At 36.0% G+C, this 15,346-nt stretch overlaps 1 protein-coding gene and 1 long non-coding RNA gene across 2 annotated transcripts; one reads left to right on the forward strand and one right to left on the reverse strand.

Moving 5' to 3' along the window:
* Positions 1–7,175: 7,175 nt before the first annotated feature.
* LOC117126657 lies at positions 7,176–9,736 on the reverse strand. Its single transcript, XR_004449360.1, has 2 exons — positions 8,693–9,736; positions 7,176–8,385 (listed from the first exon to the last, which is right to left on the reverse strand). It is a non-coding gene; the product is annotated as an uncharacterized LOC117126657 (long non-coding RNA).
* Positions 9,737–9,749: 13 nt separating this feature from the next.
* On the forward strand, positions 9,750–15,125 carry LOC117126614. Its single transcript, XM_033275120.1, has 10 exons — positions 9,750–12,184; positions 12,394–12,629; positions 12,943–13,216; positions 13,371–13,485; positions 13,554–13,678; positions 13,901–13,982; positions 14,054–14,165; positions 14,241–14,398; positions 14,466–14,586; positions 14,678–15,125. Exons 1-10 carry the CDS (start codon positions 11,824–11,826, stop codon positions 14,966–14,968), a joined length of 1,875 nt encoding a protein of 624 aa, XP_033131011.1. The 5' UTR covers positions 9,750–11,823; the 3' UTR covers positions 14,969–15,125.
* The last annotated feature ends 221 nt before the right edge of the window (positions 15,126–15,346 follow it).

Here is a 15,346-nt window from a genome sequence, read left to right on the forward strand (position 1 = left end):
ACTGCTCTAGGGATCCCCCTGGAGTCAAATAGTCTTGAAATCACAGAAGTTACCAGGAATCCCCAGTAATCAACTGTCTAGGCTTGCACTTTCTGAAACACGTGAGATACCTTTCATACTCAGATTTTGTTGAAGGAGAATCCAGGTTTGCCGTCGCCGGAAGAACCCTGTTCACCGGTGAAGAGCGCAGGCGGCGCTGATGGACCCTCCGACCAACGTCGGGGGTTGACCCCGGGAATTAGAAAAAGGTTCGACGAACGGACCGATGGATAATCTCAAAAGGGTAAGAATTTCAAAAAACAGACAGAAAGTTAATAGCCTTTTACCCCAAGAAAGGTAAAAGTCAGGATACAGGACAGGAAGGCGCTCAAAAGACCGGTGGGTAAAGATTGCACTCGGGTAGTGTGTCTGGGAGCATTTCTCTCTCACCTCTCTCTACCTCTCTCTAGTTGTACTTTACTTCTACGAATGAAACCCCTAAAAGGCTAAAAGTAACTCCAACAGGGAGAGCTCCAAGTGGAGTCTTTTTTTTTTTTTTTTTTGCGCAACCATTTGGAATCTTTAAAATGCAAAATATTAACTTTTTAATAAAATTTAGTTAACTGATTAAAATTTATTTTTCTTTTTAAAGGTTAACCAATTAAAAGCAAGCATTTGAACTATAAATTTTTCATAGATTCTTTAAATCTAACATCTATATATATATTATATTATATGGTATTTATTTAATTATTTGTGGGTTCTTTTATATATTTTTTTTTTGATCAAACAACATGCATTACTTATAAAAAGTTTACACTCCCACTAAGGAGTTGGTTACAAGCAAAGAGAGAGCTGATTTTGCCACATTATCAGCCTCTCCATTAAAGTTTCTAGAGATGAAAGTAAAGGATATAACATCAAAATAAGATAAGTAGTGATAGATATCAAACATGATACCGAAAAGTTCAGGCTGAGTACCATCAGTCTTCAAGAGCTTGATGACAGATAGTGAATCAGAGAGAACTGCCAGGGATCGGACGTTTGAGTAAACCGCAGTAACGACTGCAAGACGGACAGCCATGGCTTCGGCCATTAATGCTGATGATACATGGTTTTGGGACTCGCATAGGTTTGGAAGGATGGGGGTATTCTCACCCGAAAATATACCTCCCAGGCCGCATGATTTTGTTTTTGCATCCCACGCTGCGTCAACCTTTGCAATCACAATCCCCGAAGGGAAAGATGGAGGGGGACGAGGGGAGCGTGTAGCAGGAAGAACGTGTGCGGGCTCTTGAGGGAAGGCGTTTGGTGATCGTTGAGATAGAGCAGAGCTCCATTCCTTTGCATCTGTTATACTTTTCAAGGCGATCTCCTGCGCTGTGAATGCTCTGTTTTCAAAGATCAGACAGTTTCTAGCTTTCCAAAGATTCCACAAAATCCATGGCCAAATAGGAGAGGTAAGGCCAGTTGGTGGCAGTGGAATCATTCCTTGTGCCCCTATTATCATATCAGACACTGATGAGAGGGATGGAGACGGAGCAAAACGCGTTGGAACGAGGTTCCAGACTTCTGCAGCCACCGGGCACTTCAGGAAGACATGGAGATCATCCTCCGGAGCCCCACATTTTTTGCAGACAAAAGGGGAAAATCCTCTCCTTTCCAGGTTTGCGCTCACAGGAATAGCCTTCCTCACCACTTTCCAGATAAAGTCCTTGATCTTTGGTGATGTGTCGATGTTCCAGATATTCTTCAGCCAATTAAAGCTTGTGTCCTCCTCAGTTTGACCTCTATTTGCTAGCATTCCCAGACCATAACCCGTCTTGGTTGAATAGGAACCAGAGCTTTCCGGCAGCCACATTAGTGTATCCAAAGATGGGACAGAGCTAGTTTTTATCTGTAAGATAGTGTCCTCATACTGAGGAAGATGGTGTCTGATCTTGTCGAGGTCCCAGTTGTTGGTTAATGGGCATAATAGATCACTAACCTTCAACGACATAGAGTGGAAAGGCTGAGGACCCATTGGTTGAGTGGGAGAGTTAAAAGATAACCATGGCTCACTCCAGACATTGATCGATTCTCCATTTCCCACCATCCAGCTTAGACCCTTTCTTAAGATCTCTCTTCCTGCTAAAATGCTTCTCCAACCATGTGAGGCGCTAGCCGGCACTGAGCAGTTCAAAAAGGAGGCGTCGCGAGCATATTTTCCGAGCAAAACTCTGGCCAGCAGTGACTGTGGCTCCTTAATAACTCGCCATCCAATTTTAGCCAACAGAGCATCATTGAAGGTTTCGACGTCGCGGAATCCGAGTCCCCCTGCGTACTTTGGTAGCGCTAGTGTAGACCAAGCAACCCAACACATCTTTTTCTTTTCCGGATTAGCATCCCACCAAAACCGGGTTAGGAGAGACTGTATCTGTTTGCATAAGGAGAGTGGGATCTTAAAACAAGACATCGTATAGCACGGCATAGCTGCAAGAACCGACTTAAGCATAATCTGTTTCCCGGCCGAAGATAAAAACTTAGTGGACCAGCTGTGGGATTTTTGTCTAATCCTGTCTACAATGGCAGCAAAAATATCTCTCTTCTTTCGGCCAAAGTTCTCGGGAAGCCCAAGATACTTCCCGATACCACCTTCCGCTTCTATAGCCATTGCTTCCTTTACCCGAGCTCGGACTTCTGGTGGGGTTTTTGCCGAGAATGTAATCGCTGACTTCTGAGGGTTGATTCTTTGTCCCGATACAGCTTCATAAGTCGATAAGATCTTCATAAGGGCAGAGACACAAGAAGCCTTTGATTTACAAAAGAACATTGTGTCGTCCGCAAAGAGGAGATGATTGATTGCCGGACATCCCCTGGCTACTCGCACTCCTGGCAGGGAGCCATCTGCTTGGCCTTTCTCACATAGAGCTGAGAGGACCTCGGTACACAGTATGAAAATGTGAGGCGAGAGAGGATCACCTTGCCTCAGCCCGCGAGACGGCTTTACTGACCCCTGCGGTGATCCATTGATGAGAAAGGTGTATGACACAGATTCAATACAACACATGATCCATGATATCCATATAGGGTCAAAACCGAGCAGCTTCAATACTTCCCTCACGAAGCTCCATTCGATGCGATCGTAAGCCTTACTCATATCTGTTTTCACAGCCATAGAGCAGTACTTCTTTGCGTCTGAAGTGCGGAGGTAGTGGAGGGTCTCATGGGTAATGAGTACATTGTCCGTTATTGCTCTTCCCGCTACAAAGGCTGATTGGGTGTTGGAGATGAGAGCTGGCAGCAACGGTTTCAATCTTCGGGTGAGGATCTTCGCTATAATCTTGTAATGGGTGTTGCATAAAGCAATGGGGCGATAATCAGCTACCGACTTTGGACCAGTAGTCTTCGGTATCAGTCGTATGTGGGTTTCATTTTGTTGAGCTTGAAGAGAATTGGTTGTGAAGAAGCTCCTGATGTCTCTAGTAACATCCTCTCCCACTATGTGCCAGTAAGACTGGTAAAAGGTTGCTGAAAAACCATCAGGGCCAGGGGCCTTGCCTCCATTGATCGAGGCCATTGCTTCTTTTATTTCCGAATCCCTCGGTATAGCAGTGAGCATTTGATTCATCTCCGGGGTCACCTTACAAGTGAGTAACCCCTGCAGCTGGGTAAAGGAATGATTTCCGTTGGAGGTGAATATCTTTTGGAAGTAGTCTGAGATCACTCTGGAGATTTCTTGCTCCTCATAAACCACCGCTCCCTGGTCATCTTCAATTACCGGAATGGAGTTGATTGTCCGACGATTTCTAGTTGCAGCATGGAAAAATCCCGTGTTCCTATCGCCTTGTTTGAGCCACTGGATCCTACTACGTTGCCTCCAGAATTGCTCTTCATCAATATATGCTCGTCGTAGTTCCGTCTTAATGGATTCAATGAGGTCGCAATCCTGAGTGGCTGCAGAGAGAGCTGTCTCTAGCGCCAGTTGCGATTTCTTGATAAGCAAGTTACTCTTATTTTGTTGATCCTTTGACCGATGATACTTCTGCGGCATGCATTAAGCTTATGGATCACTGTCCCAAGAGGCGATTGGTTCCATGCCGACTCAACCAACTCTGTAACTTCTTCATTCTCAGTAAGAGCTCTGTTGAAACGAAACATACCGCGATGCTTGTGTTTAGTAGAGTTGAAGTAGGTCATGACTGGTCTGTGATCCGAGCCCTCATATCTAAGGTAGCAGCATCTACCCAGTGGGAAGTTCTCAGCCCATGAACAGTTTCCCATGGAGCGGTCAAGCCTCGAGCGAATGTAATGAGTGTAACGGGTTCCTCTCCATGAGAGCTGGTCGCCTGAGTGCTTGAGATCCCAAAGGCCATTTTGAGTAATAAAGGATCGAAAAGCTGTGAATGATCCTTCAAGCCGGGGAGGTCCCCCTATCTTCTCATCATTGCAGAGGATGTCATTAAAATCTCCCGTAAGTAGCCAAGGAGCATCTCGGCCAGCGCCGACTGTTGATAGTTTTTCCCAAAAGGCCGCCCTGTTTTCTTATATATATAAATACTTATATGATTGAAAATCAAGCTTTTTGTCAGCCACACATATTTTAAGGCTCACCAAAGTTTATCTATCTTTCTTTTCTTGTCTTCTTTATCGTTTTGGGCTTATTGCTTTACATCAACTCACCAAATTAAAATAATTCAAGAAAAATTAGGACCAAAATATATAAAATAAATCGAACTGAAAACGAGACAGGATCAGCCTATCAGATCGAACATGGACAGCCAGCCTATTAGCACCAATATGTGTCTTCTTCACGTACTTATTCTTAAGTATTGAATGTTATTACATCTGGCTGTAACAAAGTTTCGTGGTTAAACTATTAAACAACTATTGAACTACATATATATAGTGTAGCTCACAACGTTACGCGTCACTAGACACACAAAGAACTTTTGAGACAAAGGGACATGGTTTTTTTCCACTATCCCCAATCTATTCGTTTGCATATGTATCATCATATATAGATTCATAATTAGTTGGCATGTTACGTTATTGGAGTTCCTATCGACATTGTTGGGGTATTCCTTTTTATATTTTTGTCGACACATAGTTGGAGTATTCAAATTCTACGTATGCCTTTATATTCAGTTTAATTTGCATGATTATGAACTCAAGATATGTTTTGGTTGATCTTAAGAGATCACTCTGATACAGTATTGTGCAACGCTTATCCTTTTACATACTACTATACCGGCTATGAACATGTGCTCAGAATCCATTTGCACTAGATTATATTCTTTTATTTTACATAAGAAATTAAGGTTTTAATTTATTATAAACAAATAGTTAAAGATTTTAATTTTCAAGTTTACGATAATATTGGCTAAAATTTTGAAGAAAATTTTTTTGTACTCAGCACAAGGCCTATGTATTATATAGCGAGGTTTGGTCTACATAGCTATGTTTGATAAAAACTGAAAACCTAATTAAGATAAAAACTAGATTTTGACCCGCACATTCGTGCGGATATTTTTCATCTTATGAATGTATACTTTTGATTTATTATAAACATTTTAAGTATATAATTTTAATTTTAGTGTTATATATTGTGAATATAAACCTATTACTGTAGTAAATTGTATACATGGTAGCATCCATCATATTATTTTAGTAAATTTTATTGATATAGAATATTTTTTGGATGTTATGATATTAATTTTTTTTTGTTATTAAATTAAGACTTCAAAATATTAGATTACTTTAATTTTTATAACATAGTTTGTTTTTCCGTGTTACATTTCAAGAAGTTATTCTTTATTATCTATGATTATACCTTTTGAAAAATTTAAAACATTATTATTTTAAGTTTGCATACTTATTTTTTTAAATTTTATATTTTGTCAAAATTGTTTAGAAAATTATACAACTATATTTGAGGTGGGAGATTATATGATTTTTGAAATTGTTTTGTTATTAAATAAATACATTATTTTATATAAATAATTTTAATTTCGGTAAAACTTTTATACATCTCTCAGAATATGTTTATAATTAATATAAATATTAAATTTATAATTAAAATTTGATTTGTCATTAATATTTTGAATGAATAATTAAAATTCTATAGTTTTCTAATAACATATTTTTAAATAGTATATGAACTAAAGGTTAGTTATAAACTATTATATTTTTGTATATTATTATTTTTTAAACAATATATTGTTGAGAGTTTCAAAAAAAAAAAAGTTGTTGTAGATATAATAGTTTAACCTATGTTAATGAATTTATGTTTATAAATTTATTTTTCTAAAAAATATAATATAGTTTACGAATTTAAATACATTTTGATGATGAGTGATAATTTATTTAAATGAAAATATTTTAAAAATAAAATAGATAAATTTACCCATATTTAATTCATATAGTACTTCTATTTTAATATAATATATAATATAACTAAAAATATATAAAATAGTATAGAATTTTATTTTCTTGTTTTATAATAAATTTTTAATTAACATTGAATTATAAAGTTATATTAGTATTTACGAAATTAATTAAGTGTTATTTTATAAAAATATTTAGAAAGTTGGTAAGATTTTGTTAGATTCTTTTTCAACATAATTTGTTATATTTAAAAATAAATTTATATTTATATTTGTTTTATTATTAATGTAAATAATGAAATATGTTATTTTTTTAGAGGATCCTAGTATGACTTGTTAAAAGTAGATAGAAAATAGAACTTTGTTTTAATAGATTAGATATCCAAGGAACCAAACACATTTCTATGTCCAAACACGTGCTATTCTAAAGGAAGTCCAAAAATAAATGAGAACTTGTAAATGGTAGATAAAAAATAGGACTCTATTTTAATAGATTAGATTCAACGTTTTTTAAAAAACTTTTTTTTTTCTTTTGAAAAAGCTATGTTTGATCCAAAAACAAAAGCTATTACAGAAACCTTTTTAAGTTTTTATTATAACGATACAATTTGTCAAAAGCTTACGATTATTTTAGTGGTGTAATTTAGTGTTAATAGACTTATTTTGTCGAAACTGTAAATTGATTTTAGTTACAAAAAACTAAAAATTGATTTTTGCATATACGCATTCTGATATGTACCACAAAAAATAAGTTCATAAATTCATAATCGAAATGAATCTGATTCCTTCGTCCACAAAGACACTGACAATTGGTAAAGGTCTTTTTTTGGGCACATGTCTCCGGTCTGACCATACCATTTTTCACCTCTCACTTATTGCATTTTCCCCACCCTCTAAATATCAAAAGTTCTAAGTTTAATTGAATGCACGTAAAAATTATTCAATATAAAAACATAATAAATCACTGATATGTTAAGTGTGTGGTAGGAGGAGATTTTGTATATTCTAATAGAAACTTATATTATATATATGTGTGATTTTACATTGTCTTTTTTTTTTTGCAGCTTATCCGGTTTATAATAAAATCTCTTCCACACGTTTCTTGTTTTAAAACCTCAAAAATTGGTTAGAGGAAGAGCTAGCTTTGTGTAGAAAAACCACAGGAATATCTATATATATATAAATATGTTTGCCTCCCTCCTAGGCTGTCCACGTGGAAACTCCTTTTTTATAGAGCTGACACGTGTCCACGCTTCTCTCGGCATCGTTTCATTTAAGTGAATTCTTCTTGGGCTTTATTTTGTTATAATTCGTGATGGGCTTCTAATCATAATACGGATTCACAAAAAAAAAGGGCAAATCCTTCTTCTTCTTCGATGCCGCCGGGGACTTTCACGATTCTTCATTAGATCTGAAACGGGAAAGAGCTGGAGAAAAGACTGACGGAGACTGAGCGGTAGAGAAGACGAGAGTCACCACCACCGGTCTCCTCTCTCTCACCGCCTCTCTCCTCTCTGCGCCACGCCGGATCTCTCTCTCTCTCTCCCTGCCTCGCTATGTCACGGGCAAATCTCTCTCTCTCTCGCTCTCTGAATCTGTCTCTGTCTCTCTCTCTCTGCGAGTTTTGATTTCGATTTGTTTTTGTCTTGGTAAAGAAAGTTGGAGGAGGACGGAGAAGAAGCTTCACGGGGTGGAGGAAGCTGATAACAGACGAAGTCGCTTCCTTTTTTTGTCGTTGTTAAGGCTCTAAAGGACAATTTGGTTACAACAAATCGGGCTTATCATTGAGGCCCAAATAAGATGCATAAACTTTAAATCCAGCTAAAGATGCCCCTCATTTTCAGACTACACACGTGTCCAACTATAATATTTTCTGTGTGACATATGCTTGACACGGCGAAGTTAATTTCTCTTCTGGCATTTTAAGATGATAGTGACGAAAATATAAAAAGAAAGAGTAAATGGTTATGCAACCGTCCGATCAGATATTTAAATTTACATTTTCAAGCAAATAAAAAACAAATTGTACGATGTTCAAACTCTCAGACAGACCTGCATCTGTACTGTTTCAGCGCAAATGTTTTTTTTTTCTATCATTCCACTGTTTTCTTACTGAAAGTTTGCTCAATGCTTTGACATAAATGAGACTGACCTTATGATTAAGGCACGTGACTTTTGATTGTGGTTCTGTGTCGTTGGATTTGTGATCAGGGTCTCTTTTTTTGTGTGTTATGAACTTTTTTTGGTTTAAGTGTGTTATGAACTTTTTTTGTGTTAAACTGAGTTTAGTGTCATTTCAAAAATTTAGAATACTTGGGGCTATGGATATCCTCTGTTTCCGTTTTTACTTTTGTTTTATTTTTTGTATTATGTGTAATAAGCAATATTACCGGCTAATTTAGCTGATTATTCACCACATCTCAATTATTTATTTGCACTTACGTAAGAACGAAACAAAAATCTTTTACTTTCCCCATTTTCATAAAATTTGAGAGTTCTATAATGTTTTTTTTTTACCTTTATTGAATAGAGTTATTTAATTACGTTTAGATCAAAATCCAATTCAAAGAAATAAAAAAAAACAACTGTCAGTTTTCTGAATAAGTTCGAGTAATAATTCTTACATTTTTTTAATAAAAATAGTACTTTCTTCCGCTTGGAATTACATGATGGCTGCAAATAAATTAAAAAAGTTAATGTAATGTCTATTTTAATCTTTTCGTTAGTTTTCAATGCTAAATTAGGTTTATATCATCCCACTAAAGATCATTAATTACAAAGATAGAAAAAGTCATATTTTATCATTCTTTATTCTTTACATAGAATTCTGAGAACTTCGAATATATTGACAAAAAAATTATTTAGAACGTCAAGTAAATCCGAACGGAATGAGTAATAATTTTTATAGTTAACTTATGATAACAAATACACTGCATAATATTTTACAGTAACTACATAGTTTCCTACTGTTTGTGTCAAGGATAATATGGAAATTATTACAAAAATATCATAGACTAAAAGTTGTTATCTGTAGAAACTTAATTGGTGATAGTTATGTATATGTGATCAAATTTTCCTTAAAACTATTGGATATGAAGTTATTTTTATATATACAGATGAAAAGTACTATTCATTACATCTTTTCTAAAACTTTTAATAATTAATAAGTTTACGGTTTTAAAATAAATAATTAAATTGTTTTAATAAAAAAGCATGAAAATTAATTTTACTTTCAGTTTAAAATAAGATAAATATTTTAAGTAATTTATTTTATTTGTTTATTTGCTAACCCGCCCGTAGGGCGGGCCTACCCTAGTTGCATTAAAAAATATAACTTGAATCATGGTCACAAGTCACGTATATCAATATGTCATTTTCATTCAGACGTTGGTTTGTCTAGCATACGAATTGAAAACTATAAAATCAAGCTGAGTTACAAAAAAAACCGAAAAGCTAGGGAGATCGGAGAAAAAGGAAGAATAAAAAGACGCTTTCGTTACTCGCGGAAAAGGAGGAGATATCATCTTCATCTTTGTTTTTGACACTTCTCCTTTTTTTCACTTCTCAATCAAGCTTATTTATTTAATTCCATTTTCCTTTATCGTTCTCGAATTACATATAAACGAAAAAGGAATGAAAACAATTGCACAAACGTCACAATTCTAAAGCCTTTGTCAAAAAGTCACCATTCTTTTCATGTGTAGTTTGATGGTTCTACTTCTACGTAAATATCATGACCGGTACGTTTTCCAACTTTACTGATCTTAAACATACATTCATAGAAAAAATAAGAAACAAGTAGGTTCTTCATAACCTTTTTTTTTTGTTAAAATTAAACCAAATTGTTCCGGGTAAGAAGCTTAGTAGTAACGAGCATTAACAGGTCAATGAACTTTTTTTTTTGGTTAGAAACTAGACCTAGAAAACTATTACTATTATCCGATAATTAATTGTAGATGTTGACAAAAGAATAACTGAAGAAATCGGATGATAACGTTTCTTCAAAATACAAATAAATCTAGAACGGGGTTGTTAAAAATATGTCACACACGTGACATACCTTAATCTATGTAACATTTTATAATAACGATGACTATCGATCCAGCTATCAAATACTTTTTTTTTTTGAGCAAATACTAGATTTCTTTATTATTCGAGATTGAGAATCACATTATATAGTTTTTATATAACATTCTCACCGTCTGGTTATCGTAAATATTGAAATCAATCTGAACATTAAGCTGGAAACCTCTCTCAAGAAGTATTTATGCCATGCCATAAATTATTATTTATAACTCGACACAATTCATAAATTGTATAGAGAATAAAAACGTAAATAGTACCCAACTATATAATAATAGATGTAAGTCAGAACAGACAATTATTACTCATTGACTATCCCAACTATAAGAAGAATATGCAATAAACCAAGTGACCATATACCAAAGTCCCATCCACAACCAAATCGACAAATGTATATGCATGTGTATATATATAATAATTAATATGTATATATGTTTTTACTACAAGTTAAACATTTTTCTTCTCAATCAATCATTTTCACAAGCGCAAATTTGAGCTGATATTTTTTTTTTCAACCAATTTGAGCTGAAATTGATCACTATAACACGTAAGTTACATTTGCGAAAAGAAAAGTTATAGAGAGAAAAACAGAAAAACGTAAAATGTAAAAAGAACCAGGGTTTAATTCATAGTAAAAGATTATTCGCTTCGATAAAAAATCTTGAAACTTTTTGTGTGGAATATCTTTTTTAATAAATCACTCTTTAATAGCTTTATTCTATTAGATATTTTACCAAATCTGTTTAATAAGCCATAAATTGGTTTCGTTGACCTCTAAAATGAGCTGCCAAAGGAAAAATAACCTTAAATTCTACCTAAATATATACATTCTTTTTGTTGATTAACGTATATGAAAAGCTTTATTTCCCCTCCAACTGATGATATATTACCATAACTGGATAAATTTCTGTTAAAGGTTAATATACTCTCATTTTATAAATACTAAAATAATTACTAATCATATTGAAATCAGATATAAGTAATAAAAGGGAGATATCCTCCTCAACCAAGCTGTCCACGTAGGCAATTTTAATCAACCAATTAGAGAGGGTGTTTTTGCCATGTCAAATATGTGTTGATTTTCTTGGGCTTCGACTATGTCAAATATGTGTTGATTTTCTTGGGCTTCGACTTACCGTGATTTTTAAAACATTCGAACCTAGCCCATTAGACCATAGACAGACCCAGCCAGCGACCAAACCATTTCGACCTCTCCCTTACGCGTCTCTCAAATCCTATTAACCTAAATCGAATCTTCGTCCCTTTGTCGATTCTTCATCTCCTTTGTCGATTCCTAATCCCTTTTGCTTTTCCTCTTCTTCTTCTTTGATCCGTTTCACGATCTGACCCTAAACAATCAATACAACTCCACTTCGTTCTCTCTTTACTCTCATTTATGGATTCGTTTTGCTTTTCTCCTTCAGATTTTGTTTATATAACTCTTAATCCGCATTTTCTCCTTCTTTTGTTTATACAACTCTTGATACGAGTCTTATTCCGATTAAGCTTAGTTGCAATGAGTTCCAACGGAAGTTCCATCTCCGAGAAACCAAAAGGCGTCGAGTCTGACTCCTCTCCCGGACCGATCAAACCCATCGGAACACCCCATGTCTCATCCAACCACTCAATAGGCGATCTCCACTCGAAGCGAGACAAAGGCGAAGCGTCGGTCACTTCCGGTCTGACCAAACTCAGCGGCAAAACTGCTGTCTCTTCCGGCGTCTTGATCGGCGTACCTATGTCGAAGAACCCCAATGGTAAGAACCCTTATCGTTTCATTATGAGATTATAATGTCCGTCTGATTACCAGTATAAAAAAAATAGAGAATCTGAAGCTATGAGGTTTAAAACAATGAGATGAGCAAAATAATTGTTTTTAGTAGATAAGGGTAAATAGAAACGCATGTGAAATTGTGGATTTTTAGTTCCCTTTTTTGATGATGGTAACGTTCGTATTCCTATGCAGGTGCGATCATTCACAGCACGAAGGCTGGTGTCTCCTCAGGTGTTAGAGGCAAATCTGCTGTCTCTTCCCGCGTTAAGGGAAAAGCTATTGTCTCGGCCGAAGTGGTGGCTTTCAAAGATGTGAAATACGGACCTCATGACGGCGAGTTGAGGTTCCGGTTGATCCATTTTTGGGAAGCTCGAAATGTTGTGTCAAAGGTGCTTATCGGTCTCGAGATGCTTCTCATCGACCAAGAGGTATAACCCAAAATCTTGATTACAGTTTAGTTTAGAAATTGAAACTTATCGTTCTAGACTTTACTTTGGCAGAGACTTTATGATTAGAAAATAATTTATGATTTTGGTTTCTTGGTCTCACTTTGGCAGTTTAGTTTTGCTAATAAAAAAAGAGAACATATTCCATTAAAACTTTGACTGATGAACATTTTAGATAATTTACAGCAAGTGTTTGCTTTTATTGATAGTACAGTAACTATAAATTTGTTGTTGATGCGTTTCTATGATTTCCTGTCTAGCATTTCTGATTTAATTTCTTTACTGATGATAACAGGAGACTGTCATCCAGGGTTTCATCCCAGCTGGGAGGATAGACACTTATTTGCCACACATGAGAGCTGGTGGCGTTTACAGACTCAACAGTTTTTTCGGTTCTCACAACAAGAATTTGTATCGTGTTGCGGAACCAAGTTTCACCATCACATTCTCATCGACTTCTGTCCTCTCTGATCTAACGGACAGTCCGGTTTGTTTCCTTGAGGACCGGTTCCGGATCCATGGATATGAGGAGTTCGATGCTGCCTGCGACTTGAGAGGGGATCTTTATGGTAAGCTCCCCATGTTATATAATGTGTTTAAATCGATCAAGTATGTTCAGCATTCTTTGTCTAGGATAATGTTTTGATCAACACTTACAATTCTAGGCTACATTTTTGGGTTTATGATATATAAAGCATTGAGTTTGTTTATTTTATCTTGCAGATTATGTTGGCCACATCAAGCTTGTGAATGGACAGGTTCTAAGTGATAGTCTCATGCTAGATGATGCCGAGATAGCTTCATCTCGCCGCGTCTTGCTCCATGTTCAAACACATGAGTAAGCTAATCTATTTTTTCCATATTCATATGTTGTCTCTCTTAACACATGTGTTTTGTATGTTATAGTGGTCCGGTGATGAAGTTATACCTATGGGACAAGGCTGCCTCGGATTTTAGTGAGAAATTTAAAGCATCTGGAGGAACCGCACGTGTTGTTTTGGTCACTACTTTAAACCCGAAACGATTTGGAGGTCCGTATTATCAACCTTTTTAATTTTTAAGCAGGACACAAGAGGGTCAAGAAGCCTTATCTGGTTAGGTTAGCTTTGGTAGTAGAGCTGCTTTTGGACATATACATATACATATGAGTAACCGCTAGGTTCCGAGATAGCAAATATTAGACATATATATATTTATACATCTCATTTACATTATAACTTTGCATATGTATTATAACAATGGATCTGTTATAGGTACCCTCGCTCTCTCTTCTATGACGCCATCACGTGTTTTCTTGGACAAAGATGTTCAAATAACCGAAGAGTATCTCACTTGGTAAGCATTCTATATTTAAATTTTGGCCGTTGTATTCCACATTGTATTTGATGTTTGGGTGTTGGCTTCAGGATGAACGCGAACTTATCTGTTGCCAACAGAGTTAACGCAGACGTTGTCACTAAGACTGAGACAATGACCATAGGCGAGCTCTTATTCTATATTCAGCAGGAAGATGCCAAGGTTATACAATATCAATGATTAACGCCTTCAATATGATAGTCTTAATCTCTTAATTAATTGTTTCGCATCTTGCAGGTTGCTTGGTTTGAGTGCATAGCAACTGTTGCTGATGTGGTGCACGGTTCATCCTGGTATTACATAGGATGTGGTGTGTGCCACACTAAGGCAACCAAAGGGCCTACCACCCTTATGTGTAAAAAATGTGGGAAACCCGACATTGTTGGTGTTCCACAGTAAGTGACTCAGCTGTACTTATTCTTATACTTTAATGCACTCATTATAACTCTGCACATGACACAGGTACCTGGCCAAGATCTCTGTGTATGATAATGAGGATCAGGCGTCTTTTGTGCTCCTCGGTGATGCTGGACATGAGTTATCCGGAAGAAAAGCTTCAGAGTTGGTTGCAAGTTATTTCGAGGTAATTACAACCCTGTGTGCTTATGTTATTTGAATCTATATTCTCCAAGATAGCTAGATATATATAGTGACAGTTGTTTAATGTATATTAGGCTAATGAGAATGTAGGAGATGACCACTTGGTTCCGGTACCTCAGGCTCTTATCGATACCATTGGACAGACTCGAAAATTCATTGTGAAAGTATCAGATCACAATTTGACAGGCAAGACCCAAGCTTTGACTGTGACAAAGGTTCTCACCCCAGAAGATCAAGAAGCTGAAGCCCAAGGAACTCTGCAGAATGGAGTTGCTGATGGTGAACCTTCCACATGCGTTGGGATTGTGAAGAGGGCTGCTGATAAGGTCGAGGCAGAAGACCCCAAGCGAGCCAGATGTGGCTAGGATGTGTTGAATCGTGGTTTTATGATTACTAAGACTCTATGCTTTGTTTTTTTTTAATCTCAGACTTTGTGTTTGCAACATTGAACTATCTTTCTTATTGTCTCTGCATAATGTTTTTACCTTAAGTTTGATGTTTGAGTATCTTAGTTTTGTTGGATTTGAAGCTTTTACGAATTTGGTTGTTTTAAGTCTTGCAGTTTACATTTACAAATGCATTCACGAATAGATTTTTTAAGAAAAAATTGTGTTCTAATCATTAAAGGTTTTGGTTTTGAGCAACCACGTAGCATCATGCAAATTTAACATGGCTTAGACTGTTGGTCTAGGAGGTTCAACTGATTCCATTATTAGGTTCATATTTTTTTTACAGCAAGATAC

Source organism: Brassica rapa, chromosome A01, assembly GCF_000309985.2.
Source record: "Brassica rapa cultivar Chiifu-401-42 chromosome A01, CAAS_Brap_v3.01, whole genome shotgun sequence".
NCBI lineage: Eukaryota > Viridiplantae > Streptophyta > Magnoliopsida > Brassicales > Brassicaceae > Brassica > Brassica rapa.

Bases quoted from the DNA above. Each gene is read 5' to 3' on its own strand.
- LOC117126614 (XM_033275120.1), top strand. From the start codon at position 11,824: ATGGATTCGTTTTGCTTTTCTCCTTCAGATTTTGTTTATATAACTCTT. The intron at 13,679-13,900 runs GTCCGTATTATC...GATCTGTTATAG, and splicing joins AAACCCGAAACGATTTGGAG to GTACCCTCGCTCTCTCTTCT. The intron at 13,983-14,053 runs GTAAGCATTCTA...TGTTGGCTTCAG, and splicing joins ACCGAAGAGTATCTCACTTG to GATGAACGCGAACTTATCTG.